The sequence below is a fragment of the Danio rerio genome, chromosome 4 (genome assembly GCF_049306965.1).
Source record: "Danio rerio strain Tuebingen ecotype United States chromosome 4, GRCz12tu, whole genome shotgun sequence".
Lineage (NCBI taxonomy): Eukaryota > Metazoa > Chordata > Actinopteri > Cypriniformes > Danionidae > Danio > Danio rerio.
The window spans coordinates 18,862,610-18,879,588 of NC_133179.1; the positions used below are offsets into that span (position 1 = coordinate 18,862,610).

The 16,979-nt window shown below is 34.4% G+C and overlaps 2 protein-coding genes across 8 annotated transcripts in view; both read right to left on the reverse strand.

The window, feature by feature from the left end:
- Positions 1-9,853, reverse strand: part of bltp3b (bridge-like lipid transfer protein family member 3B) — a 73,427-nt gene extending 63,574 nt beyond the window's left edge. For 6 of the 7 annotated variants that reach the window (XM_068219666.1, XM_005164749.5, XM_073946299.1 and 3 more), the window contains exon 1: positions 9,617-9,853. In XM_068219666.1, the coding sequence (XP_068075767.1) occupies positions 9,617-9,660 (44 nt within the window). In that variant the 5' untranslated portion in view covers positions 9,661-9,853. The remainder of the gene's footprint in view (positions 1-9,616) is intronic. The other variant, NM_001100005.1, reaches the window with a different exon arrangement.
- A 1,549-nt stretch (positions 9,854-11,402) lies between these two features.
- Positions 11,403-16,979, reverse strand: part of plxnc1 (plexin C1) — a 34,983-nt gene continuing 29,406 nt past the window's right edge. The window contains exons 27-31 of the mRNA XM_021475249.3: positions 16,438-16,601; positions 16,157-16,307; positions 15,941-16,081; positions 15,769-15,843; positions 11,403-11,983 (exon numbers count right to left, since the gene is read on the reverse strand). Coding sequence (XP_021330924.1) covers positions 11,879-11,983; positions 15,769-15,843; positions 15,941-16,081; positions 16,157-16,307; positions 16,438-16,601 — 636 coding nt within the window. The 3' untranslated portion in view covers positions 11,403-11,878. The remainder of the gene's footprint in view (positions 11,984-15,768; positions 15,844-15,940; positions 16,082-16,156; positions 16,308-16,437; positions 16,602-16,979) is intronic.

A 16,979-nucleotide genomic window follows, 5' to 3' on the forward strand; every position in this document is an offset into this window, starting at 1 on the left:
TAATTTAATGTTCCACTGGTGGAAAAAAGTCACCAACATCTTGCATGGATTGAAATTCAAAGTGTAACTTTTGAGTAAACTAACCATTAAAAATTCATTTTCTATGCTGAAAACACAAAGTTTAAATTAAGGGGAGTGATTGAACAACAAAGCCAGTTGGAAAGATATCACATATTTCTACCACTGCATACCACCATACTGGAAAATCCTAGACAACAAAAGGTCATTAGAGGCATATATCCTGCCTCCTACAAAAGGAACAGTGTTATAACAGTCAACACATTCTGCCCAGGCACCCAATCCCAGCACTATTGGTGATGGTTTTGGCTCTAAACAGCACAAGACCACACTGTCAGATGCACAGATACCCATTCATACCAACCATCACATCATATGCACAAAGCTCCATAGACCGAACTAAAGAATAGCAGAGCAGACTCACACAGAATTCGCAAAGGCAAGCGCTGAATTTATGGGCTTAATATTGCAGAACGCATTAAAATATGATCACAAGTGTTCGGTTTAGCTCATTTTTACATTACAATAATGTCTTGGAGGGGGTTCAACAACCAAAAAAACATTGAAACAGAACATTTGTGAATTTCAGAGCAAACACTTGAGCTCTTTTTGTTTCTTAATTTTTAAACAAATGAGCGATTTTCCTCTCCTCAAAAAAATTCTTTGCATTTCATCACCTGTAAAACAATAGCCGCTTAGAAACCAGCACTTATTGGAGGAATTACAAAGCATGGGGATCTACTGAATGAGATGCTTGAAGGAGATTATGCCCCAGTTTTGGTGACTTATTAATCTAATGCTTTACGCCAAGGACGCAGAAGGAGAGCTCTGAATAGCCTAAACACAGCGGTTATTGACAGGACAACAGACGCCCTCATAGACCCTCAGAGGATGACACGCACATAAACAAACACAAGGCCCGCGTGAGAGGATATCTGGCCTGATAAAGCTGTCCTGAAAATGTCCCAACGGGCGACTGCATCTCAGTGCAAGGTTTTAGACAAGCCCCAGTCTATAGAGGTGTGTGGCTGAATCCTGAGAGGTGTGTGGGTGAACCCTGAGCATTGTCCAATGGGAGTCATCAGAAAAGGAGCTGAGAGACTGAACCGGAGGAAGGTCGGCATGACAATAACAATCAACAGAAGAAAAGATGAACAGCGCAGTGTAAAAGAGAGCAGACTGAGTAAAGCTTACTTGGCTTTCCTTCTGCAAGCAGACATTATTGCTCGTTTTTATGACCTACAAACACTGATCAACCACAGCTATTAGTCCAGAACTAAACCTCTTGCTATTTAAACAGAGACCTGTTAGGCATATGCTCAGTAAACCATAAACGATAAAAGCATTTATTTTTCCGAAGAGCAGAGCACAGATGATGAAGCACTGATTTTGTGATTTAAAAAAAATGGAAACTTTCCTCTCTGCTATTGTTGAAGTACTGATTAAAAATTAAACATTCTTAAGAGTAAATTGATTCGTAAATCAGACTACACGATGATTGTGCTGTATATTATTCATTTAATAAAATGGAAAGAAATAATACAGTGCTCAGCATATATACACCCCTCACAAATCTATCTTTTAAATTCATGTTTTAAACAGGAAGCAAAACAATATTATATTTGCGCATTTACATTAGATTAGTCAGTACTGAAGCCAAATCTGGAACTTAACTAACAAAATAACTTATAATAACGGTCCAAAAACTAGTACAGCCAAACGTATATGCTTTAGAAAAATATTAAATACCAATTTAAAAATTAGGAAAAATCAAGAGAAGCAAAAAAAAATTAAAAAAATTTTGTGTGTTTGTGCTTGAATGTAATTGTATTATCCTTCAATATATGTTTGGTGACTAAAATATAATTTTAATAAATATTCCTGTTTAATAAATCTGTTTTGTTTAAATACACCAAAACACATTTCCTATATTCACTGAGAAATGGATACAAATATTATAAAATAGATATGCTGAGCACTGTATGTTCAATTTGTTGAACGATCAGACAAAACAGGTCACAGATTTGATTTTATTAATGTACTCATTTCAACAAACTATGACTTGTGGTGTACTAACTCTCTTTTAAGGGCACACAGCATAAAAAATTGAGATGTAATATTAGTATAATTAATATTAATATTACTAAAGTAATACTTTACTTCAGAAAACCTTACAGAACAGTTCTCGAGTTCTTTTCCTTGAAAAAAGTAAGCTTTAAAATAATGAAAAAAAGTTACTTTCATGATTTGTTGAGTCATTTTGAATGTAATCAGTATAGTGTGATTTATTTATTTTTTTACTCCGATGTGTTTTTTAAGACCCGTGATTGTAAGATTTAAAGCAAATTTAAAGCACTTGGGAACAAGAAATTATAAAGTTTGCCACTTTACCAAAGATTAGTTGAGCTTAATTACTTTTGAACTGTCCTGTGTTATTTTAGATTTCATCATTGAATTTCTTTACCTCAATATAGTAATACACCACCAAAAACCATAATTTTTTATTTTATTAAAATTTTTATGCATATTTTGGATATTTTATGCAGATGCACGCCCCAACAAAATCATCCCAATCAATGTAAAATTGTGAATACTTCCCAAGCTGTCTCTTAAGTCATACTGTGAAATTATATTCCTATCTCAGAAATACAAAATATCGCAATATCAGTTTTTTCCAATATCAAGCAGCCCTAATTTATAGTGATGTTCCTTCAAGACTAATGCCTAGTTTAGACTGCATGATTTTAGCCATGATTTAGACTCACCGACAGGTTCTGAGAAATCGCCAACAAATGCTTGAAATCACAGGCAAATATGTGCTCCATCAGGTGAGTAACAATCACACATATGAACGGTCAAAGATGCGATCTGAGAAAAATCGCAGATGAGTCGCTGACACCCGTGAGATATTTGGCATGCTGATTCAAATCATGCCGGGTGGCATGTGTTCTGATTAAAAATAACATCAGCGATTACCTACAGCCAACGAGAGAACAGCATCCACTAGTATGGGTATCTGCAGGCCAGCGAGAGGCTGAGGGAGAAGTTAAAAGCGCTTATTTTCTGTCTATTTGGACCCAAGAAATGGAGCAAAAACTAGTTTAAATTTGGCAGGAGCACCCGTGTCTGTTTGACATGTCATCTGAGCAATACCTCAACCAGGTCGAAAAAAAAATGAAGTTGAGGAGAAATTTCTACATTTTCTAGCCTTCTAAAGGCTTCTTTCTCATGTAGTTATTAACAAAAGACCTATACATGACCTCGTGTTGTTTCTATTTCACTTCTTGCGTGTGTTTGGTTGTGAGACGTAGTTTGTGGACCGAGACAACATTGTCAGCGATTCTTCTTACTTGCATTGTAGAACCCCCAGTGACTGATCCATCTTGCAGTGTGAACACAGCAGCCATGAAAACTACCCCACTACCCCAGATAGTCATGCAGTGTGGAAACAGCTGTGACAGGACTATTTTGAAAATCGTGCAGTCTGAACTCGGCATAAGTAGTCAGTTCTCTAACTCCAAAAATATCTAGGCCAAGATTTGCATTTCCTTATTTTTATGAAAGTCAAGTTAAAGCACTCGTCTAAATTGCCTAAAGGGCAAAATCAAGGGGAAAGTCCGTAAGCAGTCATCTGCAGTCTTTCTCTGAGGCTGCGTGAGCGCAGGTGAGATCAGCCAACTTCCTTTCGGCAAAATGATGAGAAAGGCTGAAAAAAAATAATTCAGTGAGGTGCATTAAGTTTCACTTCAGTTCACATTGCAGTCAAGTGAAAGCTCAGTCCTCAGTATGTGGAACAAACCCTACGTCCTGATTCTGTTTAAGTCCCAGACTAACAGGAAGGCGCTGTTATAACACAATTGACTGAGAGCCACATGTTGCTTTTCAAGAGTATTTCATAGCCGATCAATGCTAAAACAGAGTGACCGTGAATGACAGTTTGTGTTCAAGTGCTGTAGAAAATGCACCTGGGAATGCAACCATTCAATAGTGTCAGTCAGACCAATGCCTTTTTTTCCCTGTGTGTGGCTGTGTATTGATTTACTACACTTGTCAAAGAAACATTTAGAATGTGTTATGAGTGTTATTTTATTTTTTATTGAAAATATTCATCAGAATTAAGTCACAAAAAAGATTATTCATGTTGTTTACTCATCTTCAGGTATTTTGAACGATGACTTGCAATCCACCAATAACAGAAAGAGATGTTTAGAAGTATACTCAAGCTGCTCTTTTTCAGTCAGTAAAAGGTGAAAAGATTGGTTAACATCCACTTCCATAAAACAGACATGATAAGACTGGAATGATTTCCTCATTCTGGATCATTCCGAATGTGGAAATCCAGCATTATAAGAGCAAACATCTATCCACAGCTTTAACCCTGAGTCTACTGGTCAATATGATGAGCACACAGTACTGTAACAGACAGACAGGACTAGTATCAACTGTGATTGATCTATTAAAATGAGGGGCAAAACTGGAAATACAGGCTACGCATGATTCATTCCTCTGACAATTGCCTGCAGCTTCAATCAGAACTCTCTAAGGCCTCAAAAGCAAAGCAGACAACAAAGAAAATATATACTACATTTAAAACAATGTACATGTACAGAATCTAATTAGCTATTTTGACCAGGGTAACACTTTAGTTTAAGTACCAATTTCCACTAGCTTATTGCCTGCTTAATATTATGATATTTGGCTGTTTATGAACACTTATAAAGTATGATCTTATACTAGTCATTCTACAATCTTATTTAACCCAACTACTATGTTATTAACTATTAATAAGCAGAAAAATTGTAATTTATTGATGTAAAACCTTAGTTTGCTTTATTATAGGTAAAAATTGTACCTCAAATTAAAGTGTGACCCTAACCTGTTATATAATATAAAACCATAATTGGAGTAAGGGTGGCACGGTGGCTCAGTGGTTAGCACTCGCCTCACAGCAAGTAGGTAGCTGTAGTGCGGTCCCCCACAGTCCAAAGACATGCGTTAAGTGAATTGGATGAACTATATTGGCCATAGTGTACAAGTGTGTGTGTGTGAATGTGAGAGTGTAAGGGTGTTTCCCAGTGCTGTGTTGTGGCTGGAAGGGCAAACCATATCTCAGAATATTTGCCGGTTCCTCACTCTGATAAATAAGGGACTAAGCCGAAAGAAAATGAATGATTAATGAATAATTGTAGTGTATATTATAATTTATTATTAAAAAATGCTAACTATTTAGTTTCATGTTTATGTTATTAACTAAGACTATTGGCTCACTAAACTACTAATTTTCTTTTTTTATGAATAGTTTGTACACTTTCAGAAGAAATGGGGTACTCACTAGAATAGGACCTTTTTACAATGTACATTTTTGTTCCTAAGAGGTCCTTAAAGGTACATATTAATAGCAAAAAAGTACAAATGTGTATCTCATAGTACATTAAGGGTACAAAATTGAACCTTCAAATTTACAAAATTGAACCGTAAAAACAAGTCAGTCTCGCTGCTTTAAACCTGCTTGACTGCTTGAAATGACCGTGGCACTAATTTGCAGAAGGACTGCAGGGTAAATTTCCCTTCCCTCTTCCTCTGGTGACATAAACTGACCTGCTCCATGTTCTTTTAAACAGTACTAATCAAAATCATAGGCAAGATTGTCGCCTACCATGTGAAGTCCACTTCGTATCAGGCAACTGGAACTAACCCAAAGTCTTTGATGAGCTATAACAATAAATACATGGTTATTACAGCTTTAAAAAACTGCTGCCGCCATACTGGAAAACTTCATTTTGTGTAGGTCAAAGTCTCAAAATAAATTCAACACAACGTCATAAACATAAAGCCAAGTTCCACAGAGAACACTGTTCATTTTTAGGAGACCTTGAGTGCCACTATTCCTCCAGAAAATGCAGAGTGAGCAACCAAGTCCACCCTGAAGGGCATAGACCAAAGTTATAACCCTTTTGAGACACCATTGTTGCTTTATCACGCCGCCTGCTTGACATCATGGACCTGAGGTATTGCTTATCAAATGAGGAACACCATGAGAACACACTTTACCGTTTTACCAAAAGACCTCTTGTGTCATATTGAATGAATAGGTGTAGCATTTCATCTGGACGCGCTCCACTGAGGGGATGAATAATGCAGGGAAGGTTCGGTTGGACTCAAAAATTGACACAACAATGGCACACAACAGTGAAACCATTTGGCACAACGCGCACTCAGCCGCGACAGAAATGTTGTTCCTGTTGAACCCAGACCTTATCCTTGCAATAAACCCAGACTTGATTCAAGTTTCCACAACAAACTGAACATAACTTCTGAATGGGCTACATGCACAGCTAGGGTTTTTCAGCCAATGGTAAACTTCCAGAGACAGGTTAATGTGATCATTTTCAATTTTATTAGGTTCATTTTACAGCATAGACATTGTAATGTAATTCAAAAACATTAAGATAAAAAGACTTAAGCATTAATTTAATTGTTCAATCGTAAAACAAGTTGAAAGACAGTGTAAACACTAGCACCATCGATAGCAGCAGGTTAGCGCAGAAACGCCATTGAAAAAATGTTCATATTTTAAAGACATGGCGGTGAAAAATTTAATTTGATGCAGTGCTTCTTGTCCAATTTGAGGCCCACTTTATATCTCATATCTATCAAATAGTAAAGATCACTGATTTCTCAGGAAATCAGATCTTAAACATGGTGATTTTGTAGAGGAAAGACAGCGGGAGCGCTTAAGCTGGCTGACTGAAAATTAAAAGTCCCTGTACATATACCACATTGATGGAAACTCATCTGTTCAGCTCAATTGAAGGGTCATCTAAGTAAAGGACTACAATTTCCTCCTCCAACTCCCACATGTTCATGTCCACACTGTTTAAAAAAAACTCAAACATAAAGAAGAACCCTTAAGAAGGTTTGACTGCTGTAGCGATAACTATTAAAGCAAAATCCTCATTTTAATGCTTAGAGAATAGATAAGCTTACAACACAATAGGAAGATCAAAGAACAGTACTGTTAAAATACACTTTGAGTTAGAGATGTAGTATCTGTAGCATAGTCATATTGCAGCATCTGCAACCAATGTTGAGTCATGATTATGGTTGACAAGGCTGTAAAGTTTAGAACATGTCATCTGTGGAGTCATTGCAAAATTGAATCATAAAAGAGAGAATGTTTATATATATATATATATATATATATATATATATATATATATATATATATATATATATATATATATATATATATATATATATTTTTTTTTTTTTTTTTTTTATATGGTGTTATTTTATTTATTTACCAGAAAACCCCAAAGCGATGGTTATTTCATTTTTGCTCTATTGCATTGAATATTTAATCTATTGTATTTATCCATGCTTACAATTTTATTAATATATTTTATGCAGATGTACTCTTATACAAAATTATCCTGATTGACCTAAAATTATAAATTCTTGTCAAATTGAGCTATTATAAACATATAATCGCTGTTAAAATTATCAATGTGTCAGCTTTTTATCAAATATCACGAATACGGGAGTTTGCAAACAGATACAGACAACAATGCAAGTTATGTGCATTATTAGTCAAAAACTAAATCAAGACTCCAATATTTCAATCCAAAATATTTAAAATCATGATAAAATGTACGATTTTACTTCCATATTTTGACCATTTTAAAGTGACAACACTCCCTATTATTCAGATGAGTCGCTGTTTAATTCTTTTCATTAACATTTGTAAAAAGATTATTTTTTTAGAAATATCAATGAGATTTATATTACAGAAACAGGAATCGAATCAGGAATTAAACTAAAACTAAATGTTTGTGAATCAGAATCAAACTGAATCATGACATTTGAATCAAGAGCTGCGAGGACGTATGATGGTTTTACTTATTTGTTGACCAAACATCACAGGTGAGAAGTGATTGTAGAAATCCAGCATAAATACCAGAAAACATCTTCTTTTTTCACTAGACAATACTATTATTTAATCTAAAAACATGTATATTAGGGCTTTGCAATATGACAATATAGATTGTTTGTACAAAATAAAAAAGATCTATCATTTTGTTTTATGTCATGTTGTTTATTTTGTGGTGATGGATGACCACAATCTTTACGCCACAGAGGGCTGCAGGGAGAACAGAAATAACAGCATGAAAATAAAATGTGAAACTACAGTCTGTACATTTTTATTTTTATTTAGCAAATACTTCATGTTGTACCATTAATCGTTAGTTTATAAAAGTGTTTTATATTTTATTTGTATTTATTTTCGATTTCAACATATTTAATTAAAAATTTGTCAAGATATTCTAAATATATTATGAAAAATAATCACATATGAACGAACACATTTTTAAGTATATACTTAAAAAATAATAATAATTTCCTTGTGGTCAGTTAATAGAATAATAATAGATTGAATGTATATAAAAGTTTCAATCTTGTGATAGATATCATCAGAATACGAGTTAACTTGTATTGAGATTTTTTTCAATTGTGGTAAAGTTGATTTTATATTTGCAGATTAATTTACTGACAACTTTTGATATGCTCCATATATTGTTCACCATGGTTCTTTGAATATTTGGCTTAAAATCACATATAAGCATGACGTTGAAACAACATTATCACTATTTATTTGATTGTGGACAATGTTGTAATATGATAGTAATTAGCTGATAATATGATTTTGCAATTTAGATGTGCAAAGAATGTTTTTCTGAAATTACATTATTAGGGAGAAAGTCTGAAAAAAAAAAAAAACTTTACCTAAATTTCTCCAAACTCTAATATGCATGGATGAATTATTCATAAGATTTTTTTAAATGCATTTGAAGGTTGACTTGCAGATTTATCTCATAAAACTGTAGCCTACTGTAAATATTTGAATAAATCCCTAGTCTGTGTACTATAAAATTTGATAACAAACTGACCTTTAAATGTCAATCAAATACAAGAAGACACAAGAAATGTGCTCAGACTTCACAAAGAATCAATCAAAAACATAACTTAAAAAGATGAGAGATAGTTTGCAAAGCAGTGGACATTTACAATACGATTTTAAGGCTGATGATCCCACAAAGACTGATAAAGCTTAGTTGTAAATATTTGAATAAAACACTGGATTATGATGTGGTGACATCCTACTAGACTTTTTGATAACAAACTGACCTTTAGTTGTCAATCAAACACAACATGATACTAAAATGGGGTCAGGCTCCAATAAGATCTTATCAAAGATCTAGCTAAAATATATGAAAGGTTATTTCCAAAACAGAGGAGCTTTAGAATAGGCGTTAAAGCACACAACACTTTCTTTACCACACTGACCCACAAAATACAGCACTGAGATGAGGGCAGACAGACTCGTTTGGCTGGAGACGTGACACCCAAGCGTGTTTTGACATCAACCCAGAGCAAAAGCATTTTCTCTGGCAACCTGTCAAAGCCCAGTTATGACCCATCAGCATGTGTCATCCAGCACAGCCACATCAGCAGGACTCAACTCAGCCTTCAACACACGAATAATGGTTATCAGGCGTCGATATGTGTGTAAAGGTGTCAGTAAAGGATCAGCTCTGACCTGGAGAGATGTTTCAGGATCTGTTTCTTGATCAATCCAGCCATGACCGGTATCTCTTTAATCACTTATCAAAGGACGACCGGCAGATATTGGAAGCTGTACATTTTAGGTATTCCTCCGGTCAGCCAGAGTGTTTTCTTGTGGACTGGAAAGCTTCATAAATGCAAAATATAAACATGACTGGCTGAGGCGTCCGCTGCTACCGCTTCACCGTCGGCTCCATGTTGAATGCGCAGTGACGCGTCGGTGGATGAGCGCGCATGCGCAAAAGCAGCATACGAAAATGAGGCTCGCCCAACTCGTTTCAGCCAATAGGAACCCGGCTGTTTGCGTCACAATATAATTTATTATAATACATATTTTATACTTAAATATATTATAAAAAATATAATTCATTTTTTTGCAAATATAACATGTATTACTATATATTTTTTTACAATTTACAAATAGATTTTATTGATGATAATAATAATATATAAAATTCAAATTTGAACCATTTTTGAAACAAATATATTTATGGAGGCAATTTCGTTTTTTATATCAAATAACTACATTAATAAATTATATTTAAATAATAAAATATTAATTTGATGAACAAAATTAATAAAAATTATTAATAAATTAATATATTATATTTTGTATTGCTTTAAAATTTAGATGATTATAATAATTATTATTGCTGTTGTATGTGTGTGCACACTTTAGTTTTGCTTTCTATTAATTGTGTGTATATGGATATGCAATATCTATGTACACAGTCAATGTCACAGAATATTCATTTATTCATTCATTTTCCTTTCAGCTTGGTCCCTTTGTCACTGTATATTTGCCATGCTTCCTACAATATTTTAAATAGGTCCTAGATATGCTTTGACCATCTTTAAAACAAAGATGCACATAAAATGTTTATTATATTTTACTGTATATTAGAACAGGAATAAACACTAATCAAAATGCTATAATAAATCTACTTATTATTATTAAGTATTATAATCAAATTAGTCATTTATTGAAGTAAAATGTTAGTTAATGCTTTATTAATGTTGAGAATTAATATGATACTTATTACTGACACAAAATAAAAAAAAATAAAAAAATATGCAATTATTTTACACAATTTAATATAGACACTACCGGTCCACATTTTGGGGCTTGAACGATTTTTAAATGTTTTAACATAAGTTTCTCCTGCTCACCAAGGCTGCATTTATTTATTTATCACCAAAAATACAGCGCAAATGTAAAATTGTGAAATATTTTTGCACTATAAAATAACTGTTCAAAAGTAGTTTATCATTTAATTTAATCATTTATTCCAGTGATTTTAATGATGAATTTTCAGCTTCGTAACTCCAGTCTTCAGAGTCACATGATCCTTCAGAAATCACTCTAATATCAATTATTATTATTATTAATAATAGTAATAGTAGTAAAAGCAACAACGACTGGAGTAATACATACAATACATACAACTACACACAATAAGAATATTTTTTTTAATTAATAAATATTTAACAATTTAACATTTTTGTTACATTTAATAAATTCCACCTTGATGAACAAAATAATTGTCTTCAAAAAACCTTGAATGTTATATAAATAAATTAGCCTGAATGACGTTTACAACCTGGCCTGCTGTCCCTAATTGGTTTCGATGTGATTTAATGTAAGTAGTTATAAATAAACCTCATTAGAATTTAAATTATTATTAGTGTAACCGTTAGAGGGCGACAAAGGAACATAAACTAACAGTAATCACACAGTCGTTCAATACATTACACAAACATTTTCACACAAAATCACACACATTTTATTAGTATAGTTCAGACTAGGACAGTTACAAAAGTAAGCAGTTTACAAAAATAACTATTTAGTCCATTTGCAAAAGATGTTTAACCTTAAGCAGAGTTATAAAATGATTGGAGGCAGCCCATGTTATTTTAACACATCATAAAAAATTGAAACAACTATTTGCATCACATTGCATACTTATAAATTTGTGACATTTAATAAACAGCTCAGTGTTAGTCTAAAATAAGTAGATGATGAGCTTCTTTCAAATTCTATAATTGACAGATATGCAGTACATTCGCATAGTCACGTACACCATCCAGCCAACATACAGAAGTGAACGTGTGTGTTCTCTCTGCTGGTGATGGCAGTCCCTAAAAAGACACGCTTCCAGTTCATTTCTGTTTATTGTGCATAAAAAGAAAACAGAGTGCAGTGTGAATACCCATTTGGATAACACAAAGAAGAAGTTCAGTTCCAGCCGCTTCGCTTCATGTTGTCAAAAAGCTCCTTGACTCTGTGCATGTTCTCTTTCAGATTAGATGGGGCATCTGTCTGCTCCAGCTTCTGAAAAATCTGCAGACAGCATTAAAAAAAAATCATTACACGACACTATAAATAATAAACGTTCTTCGTTGAAACAAGTAGGCCTGGTAACATTTGAAATGAGCTATATACAATTCTGAAACTCTCGTTATTAGTAACACATTTAAAGACATTTAGTTGCAAACAATAAAATTCCTCACCATTTCCTCACTAGTTTCTACAGTTTTAATGCACTATGCTAAACACAAAATAAGAGCCATTTATACATTCATTTTCCTTTGGCTTAGTTTCTATATTTAGAGGTCGCCACAGTGGAATGAACCGCCAACTATTCCAGCTGTTTTTTTACGCAGCAGATACCCTTCCAGTCGCGACCTAGTTCTGGAAAACACCCATTCACACTCATTCACACAACACGGACAATTTTGTTTATTCAATTCACCTACAGCGCATGTCTTTGGACAGTAGGGGAAACTGGTGAACCCGGGGGAAACCCACACCAACACAGGGAGAACATCCAAACTGCACACAAAAATGCCAACTGGCCCAGCTGGGACTCAAACCAGTGACCTTCCTGCTGTGAGGTGACAGTGCTAACCAATTAGCCACCATGCCGCCCCCAAAAAACAGCCATAGTAGAAAGAAAATAACTATGGAATGGCTGTTTTTTCAACTTTCTTCAGTATATTTTCCCTTATGTTAAACAGAAGAAAGAAACTCAAACTGGTTTGGAACAAGTGGAGGGTGAGTAAATGATGGTAGATTTTTCATTTTTGGGTGAACTATCCCTTTAAGTGAACAACGATATTGAGAGAGAAAACGTACATCTTTTATTAACCACATCATTTCAGTATATTGAATTCTAAGATGTGTTCCCATAAAATACCAATAGGCAATTATATTACAAGCACTGCTAAACTAAAATAATGGTGGATTCAAGCACTGCTAAACTAAAATAATAGTGGCCCTTATAGTCTAACATGATTATGGATTATTTAAATAACATAAATATTGAATTGTTTTATCTACTAAATGAGACATTCAAGTATAAAAAAGGGTTCTTTTTAAACCTGTTTGTCAGGTTATTAAAATTCTTACACAAAGAATAAAATATTTTAAAAAGTTTACTGGGGAACCAATAATGACTTTTATATCAAACTGTGAAAATATTTATACGTGTTTTCATAACTGTTAATAATTAAAGGTCTCATTTATTTCAGAGTGAAAAGTCACCAAACCTCATTGACATTCAGAACACAAATGAAGATATTTTAAAACCTGAAAGATGCAAATGAATCACTTTCTGTCCCACCATTGAAACTCTCTTCATCCAACACTCATTTGTAAATGCACCCCACCTGCGTAATGTCCAAGAACAAACCTCATTGGTTTTTATTACTCAAGCTCAAACATGCCGTGTGACATGCAAGAATGAATCTGGTAGAGGGAACTAATCCTTTAAAAAATTATTGTAATCTACAATTGCTTTTGGTATATCTAAAACCTCACCACGCAAGTTTCGAAAGATTTCTAGGCTAGTGTTTCTCAACCAGGTTGCCTTTGGGACCCAGATTGTCACTGGTCATTTAGAGTAATAGTTCACCCAAATATTCAATTTTATTCCCTATTTATTGACCCTCAATTGGTTCCACACCTTTATGAGTTTCTTTATTTTCATAAACACAAAAGAAGATATTTTTTAAAAAGCTGAAAACCAATGACCAATGGTTACAGGTTCTCAACTTTTTTTTTTAAATATTTTCTTTTTTATTAAACAGAAGAAAGAAAGACAAACAGGTTTTGAACAAATAACTGAATTTTGAGTTTTGGGTGATATGTATATATAAGAGCTGCACGATATTGGAAAAAATGACATTGCAATATTAAAGTTTTCTGTGATACATAATGTGTGACATCATGTATAATTTTACTGGAAGAAATAAATGGCCTAATATGGTAAGAATTCATAATTTTATATTAATTGAGATAATTTTGTAGGGAATTGCATCTGCACAAAATATACTAAACCAATCAAGTGTGTTGATAACAGCAGTACAGCAAATATACAAACTAAATACTAAAGTTACAATCATTATAATTTTGTGTGCCTGAATGCTTAACATTGCAGATCCTGTGATGTGACTAATACGGATGTGCATATTGCGATATCGATGCTGAAACAATATATTGTGCATCACTAATATATAATTATATATATATATATATATATATATATATATATATATATATATATATATATAAAAATTGTTGATACTAACAGTCGTTTAAAAAAATTTGTTAAAAAAATTTCATACTGATCATTTCTTTTGCAATTTGTTCACAATGTAATGATGTACCAGAGATATATACTGTACACTATACACTAGCGCCACCACATTTGTACAGTGCTCCCAGGACCAATGTCATTCAACTGCACTAGTCAAGACTAAAGCCAATGTAAATATGCTGGACTTTAGTGCTGTGTACGTTTGTAGTATTGAGCAAACAAAGAAAACAAAGAACATTTCATAGGTAAGATTAAGGTTTTTATGTTTTTGTTTGTTACAATTTCCCAGAAATGGGTTGCGGCTGGAAGGGCATCTGCTGCGTAAAAACTTGCTGGATAAGTTGGCGGTTCATTCCACTGTGGCGACCCCAAATTAATAAAGGGACTAAGCCGACAAGAAAATGAATGAATGAATGAATGTTTGTTACAAACTTTTGTGCTCAACAAGTATTGTTGATAATACAATCTCTTACAGCCCTGACCATAAGGCAAAGTAGCACCAATTCTCACTACATACTAGTTATGCTAGTTTTGTTGAATAAAATCAGCAAACAGTGTCACTGAAATATGACAACGAGATGCTGCGGTGCCAGAAACTTGTATTATTGTCGGCTAAGTGAACGAGTCGTTCATCACCAACGAATCACTCCCTCTGTTACAATTAGAAGTAAAAGCAGGAGAGGGGGTGTGTTTCAGCACATGGATTAGATAAAATTTAACAGGAAGGGAGGATAATAATAATTTCAATGCACACAAACACATGCTTTTGTCGGCAATGCCTGTGCGGTCACTTATCCATCCATGAAGAAAAGTGATGTAAGATTATAATTTTAGTAATTAAAAAAAATGTGCATACTGACCAGCTGGAAAACTCCCGATCGTAGATATATGCATGAATGTGTATATATCTCTGGCTCTGAATGGCCAGTCCACCACTGCACCCTGATCCCATATTCATTTCAAAGGATCACCGCCCACAACTAAAATGGCGGCTCTATTGACACATTCCTTCCAATAGACAACAATAGCGTAGGCCCATCTAATGTAAATATCTATAGTGATGTTCAGTTCGCTACTGCAATTGTGTGTGCTACTGACCTGCTGACAAGTTGGAAAATTTAATTCATCCATTTTCCAATAAATATTCCAAAGATATTGTGCTTGTGTTACTTTTATTAGCTATTTCACATAAACACATCTAACATGATATTCACATCAGAGCCAGTATTTTACACACATTATGCTTATAGATTCATATTTTTACCCAGCAAGCTGGCTCACAGCTTACACATGCTGGGCTTACTGCTGTTGAGAAACACCGGTTGAAAACACCATTCTGGTGGAATCTACAGTATCAAATCTCCTTTTAAAGCATGTTTTGAACTAAAACAGGATGTGAAAATGTTATCACGTTTCAAAAAATAGACTTCCTACTTTTATTTTCTGTGGCTTAAATGTACCTGATATCACAGTGAAAGTGTGCTGTGAAACTGGCACAAATGCACGAAAAAGTAGAAGAATAGTGTACCTCAGTGAAGTAGCGCTGCATGTATTTGTAGAGCTCACGGAGAGCCGCCGATTCATTGAACTCATTCTGATGTTTCTTAAGAAGAAGAGAGACGTTTAAATGAAGGTATTTCACATAATATTTCCATCACGATGATTCATTAAAGCTCCAGGTAGGGTTGGACCGATTGTACCTTTGACTCCTCTTGGAGGAACGTTTTCAACTCTTGGCTGCTGATAGACGTCTGGTCCTTTACTAATTTGTAGTATGACTTTACTTCCTGTTTGTACTGAGGAATGTCTTTCCCGTAGAGTAGCTTATTGGTTGGTGAATGCTGTCAGAGAAATGAAGACAGTCAATAATCTCTGTGATAGTTACAGTTTTTTAAAAGTAAGGTTTCAGTGTTTACCTTGTCCAGGTGTGTGTCTGTTAGAGAGAAGGAGTCCATGAAGGCCTGAGCTATGACAGACAGACAGCCATCCAGATGAGGCGACTTCTCCATGTCACTGAACACAAAGTCAGGGTTCTTCAGGATGTTTACCCAGAAACGAAGCGGAAGGCTGCGAGGAAGGTGTGAAATTGTTTTTTTTTTAGTTGTGCATGAATATTTTGATAACTGTATATGCTAGTCAGTGCAAAGCTGGGGAAGCTATGCACAGTGAGCTGCAGTGGAGGTGTGATCTCCAGCACCTGTTTGTTTTCCAGATGTGCAGGACGTCTGGATCTGTGATCTTTTTTCTCTCTGCTTGTTCATCAAGGAAGTCGAAAAAGTACTTGACAGCCAGTGGGGCTTTGTTATTAGGCAAACCCCAGATACTCTTGAACAGATTCTCCACAAAAGAATGAACTGCAACCTGGACAACATCAGTACATATGTGTTAAATATTATGTGTACACAAGACAATATAGAGACAGTCTATACACAGGCTGTCTGGTTATACATCCACTCATCCTTCTGTCACTCCATCTACCCATACATTCATCTGTAGTATCTGACAGTATATCCGGCTGTCTATCCATCCAATCTCCCATCTATCCATCCACTCTTCCATCCATCCATCCATCCATCCATCTACCCATTCTTTCATCTATCTGTAAGCCCATCCATCCATCCATCTTGAAATATACATCAATCCATCCATCTATCTTAAAATATTTATCAATCCATCCATACTTACATCTACTATCTGTCACTGCACCTGTTTATCTAACATTTATCTGTTTGTTCATCT